The sequence below is a fragment of the Mus musculus genome, chromosome 2 (assembly GCF_000001635.26).
Source record: "Mus musculus strain C57BL/6J chromosome 2, GRCm38.p6 C57BL/6J".
Lineage (NCBI taxonomy): Eukaryota > Metazoa > Chordata > Mammalia > Rodentia > Muridae > Mus > Mus musculus.
The window spans coordinates 119,180,321-119,197,372 of NC_000068.7; the positions used below are offsets into that span (position 1 = coordinate 119,180,321).

The 17,052-nt window shown below is 47.2% G+C and overlaps 1 protein-coding gene and 1 pseudogene across 2 annotated transcripts in view; one reads left to right on the forward strand and one right to left on the reverse strand.

Moving 5' to 3' along the window:
- Dnajc17 (DnaJ heat shock protein family (Hsp40) member C17) overlaps positions 1–17,052 on the reverse strand; it is a 36,339-nt gene that overhangs the window by 7,821 nt on the left and 11,466 nt on the right. Inside the window, exons 2-8 of one of the 2 annotated variants that reach the window (XR_374520.3) lie at positions 6,026–6,095; positions 5,709–5,767; positions 5,376–5,463; positions 3,597–3,682; positions 3,279–3,375; positions 606–649; positions 167–360 (exon numbers count right to left, since the gene is read on the reverse strand). Coding sequence is in view for 1 of the 2 variants with exons in the window: in NM_139139.2 (NP_631878.2) it covers positions 167–244; positions 606–649; positions 3,279–3,375; positions 3,597–3,682; positions 5,376–5,463; positions 5,709–5,767; positions 6,026–6,095 (522 nt within the window). In the remaining variant the exon portion in view is untranslated. The remainder of the gene's footprint in view (positions 1–166; positions 361–605; positions 650–3,278; positions 3,376–3,596; positions 3,683–5,375; positions 5,464–5,708; positions 5,768–6,025; positions 6,096–17,052) is intronic. The other variant, NM_139139.2, reaches the window with a different exon arrangement.
- On the forward strand, positions 7,174–7,979 carry Gm14138 (predicted gene 14138; annotated as a pseudogene).

Here is a 17,052-nt window from a genome sequence, read left to right on the forward strand (position 1 = left end):
AGGAGAGCGGACCAGGGGGATATATGATCACTCAATGATGGGAGCACTGGCCTAGGGCAGTCTCTAGACTTATCCACAGTTATGAGACAGGGAAGAAAGGTGACGTTCAGGGTATTGGGCTCTCTGGGCCGAGAGACAGGAGGTGGCAGATGTCCCAGGAGCATACCTTCTGTAAAAGCCTCAGGAGGACATCTCTGGAGTAGCCACCTTGGGACTCATCCTCCTTCTTGCACTTCCACTTTAGCTACAAAGACAACATCAGCATCAGCCACACCAGACGCACAATCGAGCCTGCCATTCTAAGCAGACGCCCTGCTGCTCTCCAGACTCTGGCAATTTAGACCGGCCAGACCATGCTCCCTGTGGAAACGGAGAAGCAGCCTGATCAGTCTTGCTGACGCTGTGCACTATAAGTACCCATCTCAAATGGCTTTTGAGGATGCCCTGCCCACACCTGCCAACGTTACAGCCACTTGGTGTGGCAAGCTCTGAGAAGCAGTCCTAGGGTCCAGGCCCGGGATGATGGAAGGATGGATAGTTACCCACAGGGAAGCACCCGTTCTTGCTGAGAGGTGCCGCACTGTGATCAGATACTACCTACTCACCTTTAGTTTGGGGGTTCCTTTGCCTTCAGTATTTTCTGTTCTTCCTAGAAAATATTGGGAAAAGAAGAGAAGTAAAACTTCAGAGTTCAAGGTCTCCCAAAGGAGAGGTGGCCCCAAGCTGGAGGACTGCCCTATACAGGCTCTTCATGTCCAAGGGTAATGCCTGCCCTGTCCTGGTAAAGGGTCTCATAGGGAAGCTAGACTCCTGGGTAGCCTGTTCAGCCCTTTCAGGAAGGTCGCCTGTAAGCTCTTGCAAATGAAAGCTAGGAACACATGCTAGGGTCTGAGGCAGCCACAGGCCGCTCAGCTCCTCGGAAGCCAGGTTCCCCAAGGCCTTTCCCTGATAGGGGGATGAAGGGGGAAAGGAGAATGGTGAAAAGGAGTGGGGGGATACAGGAAGGTAGGATAGAAGGTGGACCTACTAGTCTCAAATATTTTACATTAGTATGGACTATTATATACTGAAAGAAATTTACCGTTATTTTGTTCAACTTTTGCTTAATGTTTTCTACATATGAAACTCATTTAAAAACATAATGTAAAGTTCTAGCTTTATGAAAGCTACTATTGCAAACTGTTTAGGGTAATTAGAATTGCAAGTTAGTAGTCACCTATAAATAATCTTACTTGTAGTCTAGTTAGGTACGAGTTTAGTTAATTATGGAAATAAGCTTTACTTGGTCTCTTATGTTTTCAAAGTTAAGGGGATAATAAACAGCTAGAAACAAGCAATGTTTGTCTGTTCAGATATACTATAGATAGATGGTCTTGAAATACTTCAGAGATCTAAAGAATATGGCACTTAAATTTTTTTAAGATTTATTTATTTAATGTATTAGAGTACTGTAGCTGTCTTCAGACACACCAGAAGAGGGCATCAGATCCCATTACAAATGGCTGTGAGCCACCATGTGGTTGCTGGGAATTGAACTCAGGACCTCTGGAAGGGCAGTCAGTGCTCTTTACCGCTGAGCCATCTCTTCAGCCTAAATATGGCATTTAAAATGTTTTAATAGGGGGCTGGTGAGATGGCTCAGTGGGTAAGAGCGCCCAACTGCTCTTCCGAAGGTCAGGAGTTCAAATCCCAGCAACCACATGGTGGCTCACAACCATCCGTAATGAGATCTGACTCCCTCTTCTGGAGTGTCTGAGGACAGCTACAGTGTACTTACATATAATAAATAAATAAATTAATTAAAAAAATGTTTTAATAATAAGAGATTTTTCTGACAGAGAGACATAGCTGCTCCTGGCAGCACCCCCAATCTACTTCAAAGAAGATAATGGCCATCAAAGAAAGACTCTCCACCTAGAGTTTGCCTCATTTGTGGCAAAGATGGCCACTGGACAAAGACCTGCCCCTTACCTCAACTGATGACAGCATGCTGTCCAAACTGTGGACAAGCAGGACACCGGACAGTTGACTGCCTAACTTTGCAGAGACAAGGTAGGCTAGTCCTTCAAAATTCCTGCTTTGCAGAAAAGCCTGTCAGATATTCTGTGCCTGTAGGCTGAAGGCTGGATGCCCCAGTGTTACCGAGGAAGCTTGGTGACCGTGCAGGCGGCCGGCCGTCTGCCGTGTGTGCAGCTTTGGAAGCGGCTTGCATTGCGCTGTGCTTCCTGTTTACTTGGGTAACACGTATCTGTCTCGGGGTTCTCGTGGGGGTGAAGACTGGATAGTTATAGTCTTACAGTTTTCCTTATTTAAGATTAAAGACATAAAAACTTAAGTTGTTTAGGATCTAATCTTAGGGTCTAAAAAGATATTTTAAAGGTGATAAATGCCAAGTTACAAGAAATTTAAGTATAAAACTTTGGACTCACCAGGATAGGATAGTACTTTTTCCAAGGTTGCCAGATAAATACGGACTGAACATTGTAAATACAATTCTTACTTGCTAGCTCTTATAACTGTTCTTATTGTATATAGTTTATTGGTATTAGAGAAAAAGTCATTTTTTGGACTAAAAGGAGAACTGTGGTGAGATTTTTGGTTTCTTTAGAATCCCAGTTATGGCATGTGAATACGCTTTTCCTTTAACGCCAGGCGTGGGGCAAGAGGCGGCTTCACAGCAGGTGGTTATGACCTGTATGCCTCTGTACTGGCAGGAACACGATGTTGGGCAGCTGCAGATAGTTTAAGTCTGGGGACTCTGGAGAGGCTGTAAATGGGAGAGGCCCGAGAGGGCCTGAGGTGGAGGCTGCTGCTTCCCTGCTGTCCTGGTTGGTGGTGCAGTTTGACAATATGTTGGAGATATCCTGACTATGATGAGGAAGATGAGACTTGCCCCAAGGAACCCAGTGTTCATAATCAGCAGGAAGCAGCCTATAGCGGACTCTGCCCCTTTCCCCCTAACCTTCTCTCTCTCCTACCTAGTGTTGGGGGGGTGTGTGGAAGGGATTAGAGAAAACTAAGGGTGGGAAGGGTGGCAGATATAAGAACCCAATAAAATAGTAAAACAAACTGCACCAACACTCCCTCTCCAGATCTGCTCAAGAGCACAAAGGCTCCTACAAACTGGCGTGCCACGGTAGGGTGCTGTGAACACCGAGGGGTATTCACAGGGTTCTAGGAGGTGAAATGCCCACAGCCACTCCATGAAGCAGCCAATATGGCTGCGCAATACCATGAGGAGCCTCGCCCCGGAGGAGACAGGGAGCGTGCACTCTCACCTCTCAGCCTCTGTTCTCGGTCCTGGCGGATCTGCTCCTGGATCAGCCTCTGCTGCTCTTCCAACTGACGGGAACCCTCTTCTCGAAGTCGAGCAATCTGCAGGGCAGGAGGCGGAGGGGTGACAACTCTGTGCAGATCCAATTCCAGGTTGGCTCACCTTGTAAAGGTCCCTGAGAGGTTTCACCTGCAAGCTACAGCTCAGCAACCTGCAAGTGGGACAGATCACCCAGCTCCCACAGAGGAGGCGATGGGCAAGCTCTCCCCACACAACTCCTAAGCTACTCACCCTCAGGCCAGTGGCGGGTCTGCGTGCTCACCTCCTGCTCTAGTGTGGTGGCGCTCCTGCTCTCCTCCTCTTCCTCACTCCCATGGGCCTGGGCCTGCCGCTCCCTGGCCTCCAGATCTAGGCAGAAGGGTTGAGTGGTCCAGTTTCTAGTCTGCATACCCATTATGGCCTCAGCCCACCCTAGCTCTGGCTGTTTTCCCAACACCTCAAACAGGACGGGCACCATACAGCAACCCACTCTTCTCTTGCTGTGCCCAAACATCCCCAGTTACTTTTCACTGCAAAGGGACACACGCAGAAGAGATGTGGGCTCCAGCCAAGCAGCCGTGGGTCTAGAAGAGTTAAAACAGCTCACACTGACCAAGCAGGTTCTGTCCATGAAGTGAATAGAGTGTACGGGTGGGTGCTGTGTCAGTGGCCCATGGCCTTGTGTGAAAAATGCCTGTGGGTGGAGCTACTTGCTCTGTTCCTGTGGTTTGGCACCGCAGCCTGACATGGGTCGTGCCTCAGCTTTGGTTCATCTCCCATCACTGGACTCAGGTTGTCACTGTGTCGCTTTCTCACTCCCCTCTGCCAAGCTTCACTGTGGCCCGAGTTCCAGTGGCCTCTCCTCAGACAGGCAGACTGCTGCTGGTGTGCTCCACATCCCAAGCCCTGTGCTAGGCCGACTGTTGTAGCAAACCCTTCTCTCGGGCCTAGGACTCCCTCTCCCTCTGCCTACCTGATTTACCTGGAACTCCCCTCCCTTTGCCTCCCATCCCAGTTTTTTTTTTTTTTTTTAAGATTCATTTATTTATTATATGTAAGTACATTGTAGCTGTCTTCAGACACTCCAGAAGAGGGAGTCAGATCTCGTTACAGATGGTTGTGAGCCACCATGTGGTTGCTGGGATTTGAACTCTGGACCTTCGGAAGAGCAGTCGGGTGCTCTAACCCACTGAGCCATCTCACCAGCCCCCATCCCAGTTTTGACTTTGTCCATGCTAAGCAAGTATTCTATCACAAAGCTACATCCTAGCCTGTTTGTTTGTTTGATAAATTCCTTAAAAAACGATGGAACTGGGGCTGGTGAGGTGACTTGACAGGCACCTGTGCCAGCTGCCAAGCATGATGACCTGAGTTGGACTCCTGAGCCCACAAGGTGGAAGCAGAGAACTGGTTCTTGCAAGCTGTCTTCTGACCTTTAAGGATGCTCTGTAGCATGTACCTGCATATTCACATACTAAATAAACACATGTAAAATGTGTCTTTATAAGTTTAACTAGACGTTGCTCCCTTGGAGCTCTGGGGAACTGTCCCAGAGTACAGGGTTAGTGGGCAGGGGCTGGACTGAGGGAAAGAGAGGCAGCCTCCACTGGAGGTCAGAACAATGGCTTCACTCAAGCTCAGCGTAGGTCCCTACTCTGGCAAGCTTCTGGCCTTTAAAGATGTATTTATTGCTACTTTCATGTGCATGGGTGTTTTGTTGCATGCACTATCTGCATGCCTGGTACCTGCAGAAGTCAGAAGACAGTACCAGATCCCTGGAACTGGAGTTACAGATGGTTGTGAGCTGTCATGTGGGCTAGGAGTTGTACCTGGGCCTGAGCAACAAGTGCTTTTAACCACTGAGCCACATCTCCAGCCCTAAGTGTCTTAACTTTATTAGTAAATCTAGTAACCTATATCGTTTTTGGGAGTGCATTTAGGACCCAGCCTCTCCAAACTGTTTTGCCAGGATCTGGGAAAGGCTCTAAAAAGCAAGATGAGGAAGACTAACAACAAGGGCTAAGAGAAGCCAGGGGCCAGCCAGCCTGGCAAGGTCACCTACCAAGTTTCACTTTCTTCCTGTTCTCGTCAAGTCTCTGGGTCCTCTCTGCTGCCTGCTTCTTGGCTTTCCTAACCTTGTCATATGCAGCCTGACCAAAAAACAAAAACAAAAACAAACAAAAAACAAAACAGCAGAGTCAGCCAAAGAAAAAGGGCAGAGCTCCAGGCATCTTCCTGGCCCTGCCCCAACCCCGAGTTATCAGGACCTCTCATAGCCTAGAGCCAGTGAAGCCTGCCCCTGCTTAGCTTCTGAGATGCATAAAATTAGCTCCATTCTAGGCAGCAGCAGTCTCTGGTCACTGAGGACGGTTCAGCTAAAGATGGTGGTACTTACCCTGGCTGCAGCATCCGTCAGCACTTCCAAGGCCTGGGACAGCTGGTGGAAGAGTTCAGCTACACACAAGGACAAAATAAGAAGTGAAGTGAGATGTAATGACATTGCGCTTCCTCAGTGAATACTTCAAAGAAGACAATATTGGCACACAGCAGGCCAACAATGAATGGTTAAGTACATTTACAACCGACTGTATATCCCACCATGTGAAGCCAAGCCCTTCACTGCTCAAGGCGGGTCATGTGTGTGCACCCACAGCGCAGGGGGGTGGGGGGGCAGGGGGCAGGTCTCTTCCCCCCAGATTCTGAGAGGCTTACCTGCTCTGGGGTTATCTGGATTTTTGTCTGGGTGGCAGGATAGTGCTTTTTGCCTGTACGCCTTCTTCACCTAGAAGAGTAAAGAAAACATAATCAGTCACCCTCCCGGAGGGACAATGTGAAAGCCTAAGCGATGTCACCACATCAATCTCATGCCACCTAAGAGGCTGTGGCTCCCTGGCACAGCCACCATGGCACCTGTGATAAGAAGGCGCAGGCCATGGAGGGAGTTGCCACTGACATCCAGCAGTCTCCTCACTTGATCCCGGTCTCACTCTTGGTGGGCATGGAAGCTATCACACTTAATTATTTTATTTACATTGTGCTCTTGAGTGTGCTGCCATGCTACGGTGTCCATGTGAAGTCAGAGGGCAGCAGGTGGAGTGGGTTACCAATGTGGCACTCAGATGCCCTGGTGAGGTGCCTTTAGTCTCTGACCCACCCTGGTGACCTTATCCGTTACATTTTAAAACACACTTTCCCTTTGACTCAGCCTAGGAATTTGAACTCGAGAGGAATGACTAAATATATAAAGATGCTCAATGCAACAACAGTTAGTGGAACTAGCCAAGCCTCTACCTCCGGGGGACCCATTAAAGCCACGACAGTGGCCTGGTGTTATGGGAGTCCATGCCTGTAAGTCCAGCTCTAAGGAAGCAGAAGCAGGAGATCACGAGTTCCAGGTTGTCCTGGGCTATATATAACAAGTTGCAAGCCAGCCTGGGCTACATTAGACCCTATCTCCAAATCAGGTCAAATCAAAACAAACAAAATAACCACTACAGGGGCTGGGAGCAAGCGACAGGAGAGATGACTCAGTGGGTGAGGGAGCTTGATGTCAAGTCAGAGTTCAATCCCTGGAACCCACAAGTGGAAGGAAAGAACCAATAGCTACAGGTTACCCTCCAACCATCACAAGCACACCATGGCAATACACATATGTACTCTTACACACAACACACAATAAAGAAGTATAATCTTAAATTCATTTTTTTTTTGGGCGGACAAGTTCTCTCTACACAGCCCTGGCTGTCCTGGAACTCACTATGTAGACCAGGCTGTCCTGGAACCCACATAGATCCTCTGCTTCCCGAGCCCTGGAATTAAAGGCGAGCACCACTACATCAGCTTAAAAAAGTAAGAGAGAGCCCAGGCACTCGGCTGTGTCAAGATGAAGCTGAACATCTCCTTCCCTACCACCGGCTGTCAGAAGCTCATCGAGGTGGATGACGAGCGTAAGCTCCGCACCTTCTATGAGAAGCGCATGGCCACGGAAGTAGTCGCTGATGCTCTTGGTGAAGAGTGGAAGGGTTATGTGGTCCGGATCAGCGGTGGGAATGATAAGCAAGGTTTTCCCATGAAGCAAGGTGTTCTGACCCATGGCAGAGTGCGCCTGCTGTTGAGTAAGGGGCATCCCTGTTACAGACTAAGGAGAACTGTAGAGAGGAAGCGCAAGTCTGTTCTCGGATGCATCGTGGACGCTAATCTCAGTGTTCTCAACTTGGTTATTGTAAAGAAAGGAGAGAAGGATATTCCTGGACTGACAGACACTACTGTGCCTCATCGGGACCTAAAAGAGCTAGTAGAATCCGAAAGCTTTTTAATCTCTCCAAAGAAGATGATGTCCGCCAGTATGTTGTCAGGAAGCCCTTAAACAAAGAAGGTAAGAAGCCCAGGACCAAAGCACCCAAGATTCAGCGTCTTGTTACTCCACGCGTCCTATAACACAAACGCCGATGTATTGCTCTGAAGAAGCAACGCACTAAGAAGAACAGGAGGAGGCTGCAGAATACGCTAAACTTTTGGCCAAGAGAATGAAGGAAGCCAAAGAAAAGCGCCAGGAACAGATTGCCAAGAGACGTAGGCTGTCCTCGCTGAGAGCTTCTACTTCTAAGTCTGAGTCCAGTCAGAAATGAGTCTTTAAGAGCAACAAATAAATAATGACCTTGAATCTCAAAAAAAAAAATGAAGAGAGAGAAATCAGCACTCAACACTTATGTATACAATAATCACTCTAGGGTTGTTCTTCCTCATGTTTGTTTTGTTTTTTGTTCAAGACAGGGTTTCTCTGTGTAGCCCTGGCCGTCCTGGAACTCACTCTGTAGACCAGGCTGGCCTTAAACTCAGAAATCTGCCTGTCTCTGCCTCCTGAGAGATGGACTCAAAGGTGTGCGCGACCACCACCCAGCTTGGATTTAAAATTTAAAAGCAATTAAGTCAAAGCATTACAGACGCCTGGTCAGGCTCATCAGCACTTTGTCCTCAGAGCATCAGAAGGACTCTGAGAAAGAGATGAGGAGCAAAGGCTCAGGTCTGTAACCCTAGCTGGCAGGCTGACAGGCTGCTCATGTCTGAGACAACACTGGGGTACAAGGTGAGTGCCACAGACCCTGTCTCAAAAAACAAACACAGAACAAAAAAAAACCCAAAACTATTTCTAGATGGATGGACGGGGGGAGGGGGGATCACATGCATGCACAAAAGGGGAAAGGGACCCCCAACAGTGTCTTGGTGTGATGTAGAACCAAGCTAACTGAATTTACTGTGTAGTCCAGGCTGACCTTAAACGTACCCTGTTCCTATCCTGGCCTCCCAAGTGCTGCAATTACACTCATCTACTACCAGGCCAAACTCTAGCATTTCTTTATTTGCAAAAATTAAAAAGCAGAGCCTGGAGAAATGGTTCAGTGGTTAGGAGCAGTTGCTGCTCTTAAAATGAACTGGATTCACTTCTGAGCACCCAAGTGGTTGCTTGTAACTCCAGGGGATCTGGTGCCCCCTTTTGGCCTCTAGAGACACTGCAGGCATAAGCATAGACGTGTGTGCAGGTAAAACACATAAAAACAAGTGAACCAACAGCTAGCAGACATTCTTTCATATGTGACCTGCTCAGACGTTTCCAGGAAAAGGTGGTACAGACACGGGCCTGACTCCGCTCACTGACTCCGCTCTGAGACCTCAGCATCTCACTTGTGTTCTGTACAGGTTTCCTGCTGCTTAAACTCCAGGAAGGAGCGGCTCAGCGCTCTGGCTTCCTGGTCTCTCAGAGGGAACTAATTCTACCTCTGCACTCAAGTGAGCTAAACAAGGACCGTCAGTGACAGGCAGCCAGCATCTCCCAGGAGAGTCCACCTGGCAGGCACCAGACTCAAACGCGCGCCAGTTCCCGAGCCCCGGATCTCTGAGGTTGTGCTGCCACCTGCTGGGCTCAGCCAGTCCCACACCCATACCTGCCAGGGCTAGTCTGGTTTTCCAGATTGAATAGCAAGGGAACAGATTGAACAGCGAGGGAACAGAAGTTCATCCCTGTTGGTCCATCTTCCCAACTGCCCACCTATGCATACCCCAGACCACACGCTCATTACCCCAGCTCTCTTATTAAAAAATTAAAATGAGCTAGGCATGAAGGCTTCACATCTGTAACCCCAACCATCAGGACACTGGGGCAAGAAAATTGGAAGCTCTGGACTAGACTGGGCTACAGAATGAGACCATAACTAAGCATTCCTCCCTTCCAAAAACCCAATACAACAATAAGGAAAGACATGGCTTCCCAGGTAGTCTCTCAAGTGCAATCCTGACTTCCAGGATGCATGCAATCTGTCTTTGCGCCCCCACTGAGCCCACAGCTACATCTGGTGCTCTTGAGCCGGGTTCTCACTGTGTTGACCTAGCTGGCCTGCAATTTGATTTGTAGATCAGCCTACCCTTTAACTGTCAGGCATCTGCCCACCTGTCTTCTCAGTGCTGGCATTACAAAGATAGCCACCTCTCGAATAACCAACCAACCAACCAACCAACCAACCAACCAACCAACCAACCAACAAACAAAGATAGCCACCTCTCGAATAACCAACCAACCAAACAACAAACAAAGATAGCCACCACTAGACCTGGTTCCTACCTCTTTTGTTTGTTTGTTTATTTATTTATTTATTTATTTATTTATTTATTTATTTATTTATTTTGGTTTTTCGAGACAGGGTTTCTCTGTGTAGCCCTGGCTGTCCTGGAACTCACTTTGTAGACCAGGCTGGCCTTGAACTCAGAAATCCACCTGCCTCTGCCTCCCGAGTGCTGGGATTAAAGGTGTGCGCCACCATGCCCGGCTCCTCTTTTTTTTTTTTTTTAAAGATTTATTTATTTATTTTTTGCATATGAGTACACTGTAGCTGTCTTCCGACACATCAGAAGAGGGTATCTGATTCCATTACAGATGGTTGTTAGCCACCATGTGGTTGCTGGGAATTGAACTCAGAACCTCTGGAAGAGCAGTCAGTGCTCTTAACCGCTGAGCCATCTCTCCAGCCCCTCTCTTTTATTTTTAAGCCAAGCTTTATTAACCATTTTCATATATATGCACATGTACATGTATATGTATGAAAATATATACAGTATTTCTTTTTTTTTTTCAAGACAAGTTCTCACTATGTAGCTCTAGCTGTCCTAGAACTCACTATGTAAACCAGAGGGGCCTTGAACTCACAGATATCCATCTGTCTCTGCCTTCCAACTACTGGAGTCAAAGGTGTGTGTTACTACACCCAGCTTTCCATGTGTGTGTCTGTCTCTGTGTGTGTGTGTGTATGAAATTATCTTTAATCTTTTTTTTACAGTCCAGTCTTTATCCCCCTCCAGGCCCACCCTCCAACAGTTCCTCATCCTCCCCCCCCCAGAGAATGTCCCCACCCCTTTTATATTTTAAGGCCCTTTATCTGCTTTTTTTTTTCCAGTGAGGTGAAACGCCACAAAATATATAAAGAAGCTGGTATGTGGGTGTGGTGGCACACACCTCTAACTCTAGCACTAGAGAGGCAGAGAGGGCTGCCAAGAACTCAAGGAGGACAGGCCTTACATGTGCTACGTGAGTTCCAAACCATCATGATAGCCTCATCACCTATGATGAGACTAGGATACACGGTGAGCCCTGCAGAAGCAGAAACTGTATAGGTGGAGGCGGGAGGATCAAGAGTCCAAGGTCATCCTCAGTCGAACCCTGAGTTTGAGGCCACCTGGGGCTACATGAGACCCCATCTCAAGAGAGGGAGGGAAGAAAGGAGCAAAGACCATGAAGAAAAAAATTATAAAACAAAAGATCTGGGCATGGAAGCAAACTCTTTAAGTGCCAGCACTCAGAAGGCAGGCAAGCAAGCAGGCAGACAGGCATATCTCTGTGGAGTTCTAGGCTAGCCAAGGCTACACAGTGAGACTGTCCCAAAAAAGAAAAACAAACACATAAAATATGATTAATAACAAGAAAAAATTTCAACCTCACACACAAAAATTACAAGCTATTTTCAGCTACTGACAAGTAGAAAAGGATGTTAGCCGGCCGGGTGAGATCGTTCAGGGGCTCAGAGCACCTGTTGCTCTTGAGAAGGCTCCAGGCTCTGTTCCCGGCACCCAGGCTGTGTGGCTCACTCCAAGTCCAGTTTTAAGAGATCCAACAGTCTTTTGGCCTCTGCAGTCATTTGGTGCACGTGCATACACTCAGATATACACTTAATATAAATAAGTAAATATTTTAAAAAGAAAAAAAAGATATTTAATTTGGATCATAAAACTGAACCCGCAGATCTAAGGGGGGGTCCTCCTCCTCTTCTTCCTCTTCCTCTTCTTCTCCTCCTCTTCCTCCTCTTCTTTCTTCTTCCTCCTCCTCCTCCTCCTCCTTCTTCTTCTCTAAGCAGGGTTGCATATAAACCACATGCCTAGAACTCACTTCACAGCAGAGGCTGGCCTTGAACTCCAGATCCTCCGGCCTCTGCTTCCCAAGTGCCGATAAGAAACTTGCACCACCAGGGTGTTTGTTTTTGTTTCTTTGTTTGTTTTATTAGTTTTACTGTTTTCATTTTATATGGGCTTTTTAAAAAGATGTATTTTTAGGGACTGAAGAGCTAGCACAGTGGTTAAGGGCACTTGCTGCTCTTGCAGAGGACCTGGGTTCGGTTCTCAGCAGTTTACAAACATCTGTAACTCTGGGTCCAGAGTTACCATATTCTGGTCTCCACAGGCACCAGGAACACAACTGGTACACAGACATATACACAGGCAGAACATACAGAAATAAAAATAAATACATCTTTTTAAAAACAAAAAGATTCATTTTTATCTTTTAAAGTTTATTTACTTATGCATTTGTGGGCTTTTTTGGTTTGGTCTTTTGAGACAGGATTTCTCTGTGTAACCCTGTGGCTGTCTGGAACTCATTCTGTAGATCAGGCTGGCCTCAAACTCAGAAATCCGCCTCTCTCTGCTTCCTAGGTGCTAGGATTAATGGCAAGCACCATCACTGCCAGGCTAAAGTAAAACTTAAAACTTTTAAACATTAAAAAAAGAATTCAGGGGCTGGTGAGATGGCTCAGTGGGTAAGAGCACCCGACTGCTCTTCCGAAGGTCCGCAGTTCAAATCCCAGCAACCACATGGTGGCTCACAACCATCCGAGATCTGACTCCCTCTTCTGGAGTGTCTGAAGACAGCTACAGTGTACTTACATATAAATAAATAAAATCTTTAAAAAAAAAAAAAAAAAAAAGAATTCAGGGCTGGTGAGATGGCTGAGTGGGTAAGAGCACCCGACCCGACTGCTCTTCCGAAGGTCCGGAGTTCAAATCCCAGCAACCACATGGTGGCTCACAACCATCCGTAACAAGATCTGACTCTGTCTTCTGGAGTGTCAGAAGACAGCTACAGTCATATAACCAATAAATAAATCTTTAAAAAAAAAAAAAAGAATTCAACAATTAAGAATCAACATGGACAAAACCAATCCTGTTGTGGTAGATGATATATTACCCTCCTCTGTGACACATGAGAAAAGTGGTGTAGTGAGAAGTTTTGTTTTGTTTTTTGAGACAGGGTTTCTCTGTGTAGCCCTGGCTGTCCTGGAACTCACTCTGTAGACCAGGCTGGCCTGGAACTCAGAAATCCGCCTGCCTCTGCCTCCTGAGTGCTGGGATTAAAGGCGTGCGCCAGCACTGCCCAGCTATTGTAATTATTATATTCAACAAAACCTATTCTAGTTAGAGATATAACTTAGTGGTAGAACACCTACCTAGCATGGGCAATCCCCAGCACCACTCACATACAGAATCTACTCCAGTCAAATACTGTGGAAAGATTAATGACGCCCAGCCTCGTCACACCTTTTACCCGTGGCAGATAAAAATGTAGACCTATTCATGGAAGAGGGATATAGTTGATATTTACTGTCTATAATGAGTTTAAGTAATATAAGAAAAATACTTCTATATGATACATATTTTCAAATTCAGACTCTTCCTTATACTAACAGCAAGACTTCAAGCAAGTGAACCTCACTTGGACTCAGGCTCCTAAGCGTCCACTCCTTACAGCTGCTGGAGGGTTAAAGGAAACAGCAAGACACTCCACACGAGTCCCAAAACCTAAAGGCGGTGTGCTGGCAATCCCTGGATCCCAGCATCTGAGAGGCTGAAGAAGGGGATCAAAGTTTACCCTATACCTTGAGCAACTTCAAGGCCAGCTGGAGCCAAATGAGGCCTCCTCAATAATAACCCCAAAACTGGGTGTGGTAGCACACACCTTAGATCCCAGCACACAGACAAAGAAGCCAGTGGGATGGTGCTGAAGACCCAAACAAACAAAACAAGTTCCCTAACCTCTTCCTCACCCCTTCCTTGATAGGAGTCAGCAAGCCATTACAGCAGTCTAGGAGCCTGACAGAATGCAGGTAAGTCTAGGAATAGACCCAGGCGAACCCAACCTGAAAGGTCTGGATGGACAGGCATGGTTTCAATCCCACTGGAGGTAGTCCTAAAGGTCAGCCCATGGCTGGCCCCAGGAGCTCTGAAATACTCTCCCTGAAAAAGTAAGGGCTTGGGCATACAGCCTGAGATCTGCCAGGGCGGCCACAAACCGGCACGCAGAATGCTGGTCAAGTATGTCTATCTGGATTAACTAGTTATTACTATATTTGGCTGCGCAGCCTGCCCTGGGCAGAGCCCATCCCTGTGATTGAGGCTGGAAGGAGAGTTGTGATTTTGAACCAGCTGGCCTGGACACCTTGGTGCTTTCTTACAAACTGGATCCCAGCTCTGTCCAGATCTCAGGACTGGCAGCTGAAGAATTTCTCACCAGGGCAACAACCCTCCTAAAGCCATCTGGCCGCAATTCTCAGAGCTGCTTATTCAAGCTGGGTTGGTAACTTTTATTCTCAACTACTGCAGAGGCTGAGGCAGAAGTATTAAATATTCAAGACCTAGTTGGGTGTGGTGGCTCAGGCCTTTAATCCCAGTACTCAGAAGGCAGATCTCTGTGAGTTCCAAACCAAGACAATCAAAGCTACATAGTAAAACCCTCTCTCTCTCTCCCTCTCCCTCTCTCTCTCTCTCTCTCTCTCTCTCTTGTTTTGTTTTGGTTTTGGTTTTTCGAGACAGGGTTTCTCTGTATAGCCCTGGCTGTCCTGGAACTCACTTTGTAGACCAGGCTGGATTTCTGCCTGGACAGGAACCTGCTATGAGGACCAGGCTAGATTATAACTCACAGAGACCCACTTGCCTCTACCTCCCAAGTGCTGGGATTAAAGGAATGCACCATCACACCCAAGGAACTGTAATCCACACAAAGTTTTGGGTTGTTTTTTGACATGGTCTAATGAATCTCATCAAATTCAACTACATAGCTAAAAAATGACCTTGAATTTCTTTCTTTTTTTAAAGGCTTATTTATTATATGTAAGTACACTGTAGCTGCCTTCAGATGAACCAGAAGAGAGCATCAGATCTCATTACAGATGGTTGTGAGCCACCATGTGGTTGCTGGGATTTGAACTCAAGACCTTCCGGAAGAGCATTCAGTGCTCTTAACAGTTGAGCCATCTCTCCAGCCGACCTTGAATTTCTAATCTCCTGCTTCCTCCTTCTGAATCATTCACTTATTTCTTGGTGTGTGTGTGTGTATATTTGTGTGTGTGTGTGTGTGTGTGTGTGTGTGTGTGTGTGTGTGTGTGTGTAGGCACCTGTAGAGACTAGAAGGCATCAGATCCTCTGGAGCAGGAGTGAGGCAGTTGTGGGTGCTGGGAACCAATCCTCCACCCCAAGATTTATTTATTTATTGAATGTATGTGAGTACACTGCTGCTCTCTTCAGACACACCAGAAGGTGGCATCAGATCCCATTACAGATCATTGTGAGCCACCATGTGGTCGCTGGGAATTGAACTCAGGACCTATGGAAGAGCAGTCAGTGCTCTTAACTGCTGAGCCCTCTCTCCTGCCCAGAACCAAGTTACTCAGGTTAGAGAACTGGGGCCCCCTTGAAGAGCAGAAAGTGCTCTTAACTGCTGAGCCATCTCTACCACAGGAAGGGACCTGTAGTAAGCTTTTCTTTTGGTAGCGGTAGTAGTTGTTCAATTTGGATCTTGAGAAAGGATGTCCTCAGGACCCACAACAGTGGAACAAAAAGCATCCCGTAGGCATGCAACAAATACCTGTTGCATGAAAGAAAGGGGCAAACATTCATTTGCTTTCAATCAAAACAGTTAGAAAGCCTCAACCAAGTCAACTAGCTGCAGCCCACAGAAGGGTGGAAGGAAGTGTGTGCTCTCCGGGCTCCTCCTCCCCAGCCCTCACCCTTTCCTAACTGCCCATTCTACCTATTTACACCTTTCCTCACAAAAACCAGGTCTAAGCCAGGACATGCTTTAATCCCGGCACTCAGGAGGCAGAGACAGGGGCTAGCAAGATGGCTCAGTGGGTAAGAACACTGACTGCTCTTCCTAAAGGTCTTGAGTTCAAATCCCAGCAATCACATGGCTCACAACCACCTGTAATGAGATCTGATGCCCTCTTCTGGTGCGTCTGAAGACAGCTACAGTGTACTTATGTATAATAAAAAACAAATCTTTAAAAAAAAAAAAAAGAGGCAGAGATGGTGGATCTCTGGGAGTGTGAGGCTAGCCTGGTCTAGCTAGCCTGGAGTTCCAGGATAGCCAGGGATACACAGTGAGACTCTATTTCAAAAACAAAAGTCTAGAAGACAACTTACTGAGACAGACTACCAGGACAAGCTCAGTGGGAACCAGATGTTATCTCCCCACAGCCCACAGCACAGGGGTGGGGGTGGGGTAGAAGGAATAAGGCAGCAACTGCACTCAGCCCCTCCAGGAGCTCCTTAACTGGTTCCACAAATCACTGCAGCCCAGCCCAGTGGAGGTGGCCACAGTCTGAGCTCCTGCTACTCAGGGGATTTGCCCCAGGCACCCCACAGGGCCTCTGACAACCTTTCCGTCTCCAGTTTCACCTCTTGAGGTTAAGGATCTCCTGACTCACCCAGAAAAGCAAGGGCCGAGGGATCCAATAAATAGAAACAGCCATCATTAACTTAAAAGAAAGCTGCCCTGCAAAGAACAGATCATTATTTTTTTAAAGGCGGCTGTTCTTTCTTGCAGTAAGACTTGGAGCCAGGTAAGTAAGAGGTACAAATAATTAGACCCAGTTCTCAAGAGCCAGGCCAGTTGGTAGCACTCAGACAAGGACACCCAGGGAGGCAGTGGCTACAGGGACAGAATGAACAAACCATCTAGGTGAATCAGCTCAAACGCCATTAGCAGCCCCAGTTCTGAACAGTGTGACCACAGCCTGGACACTCATCTCTCCCCAAACTTAGAGGTAGACATCTTATTCCCTTGCTAGCAGGAACACTAGGAGTTATGTGACTGTCTGATGTCAGGCAGAAAGAAAGGCAACACAGGACTCTGGGCACACAGATCCAAGAATCCCCTCTGTAAGAGTTCAAGGCCAACCTGAGCAATATGAGACTCTGTCTCAAAAAATAAAACGAGCAAGGAGAGATGGTTCAGCAGTTAAAAGCACTAACTGATCTTCCGAGGACCCGGGTTCGAATACTAGCACCCACATGTCAGCCTAAAAGTCTCTAACTCCAGTTCCAGGGGAAATGACTGCTATTCTGGTCTCTGTGGACATCAGGCATGCACATGGTACACAGAAAAACATGCAAGCATGTTTGGTTTCGTTCATTCGTTTGTTTGT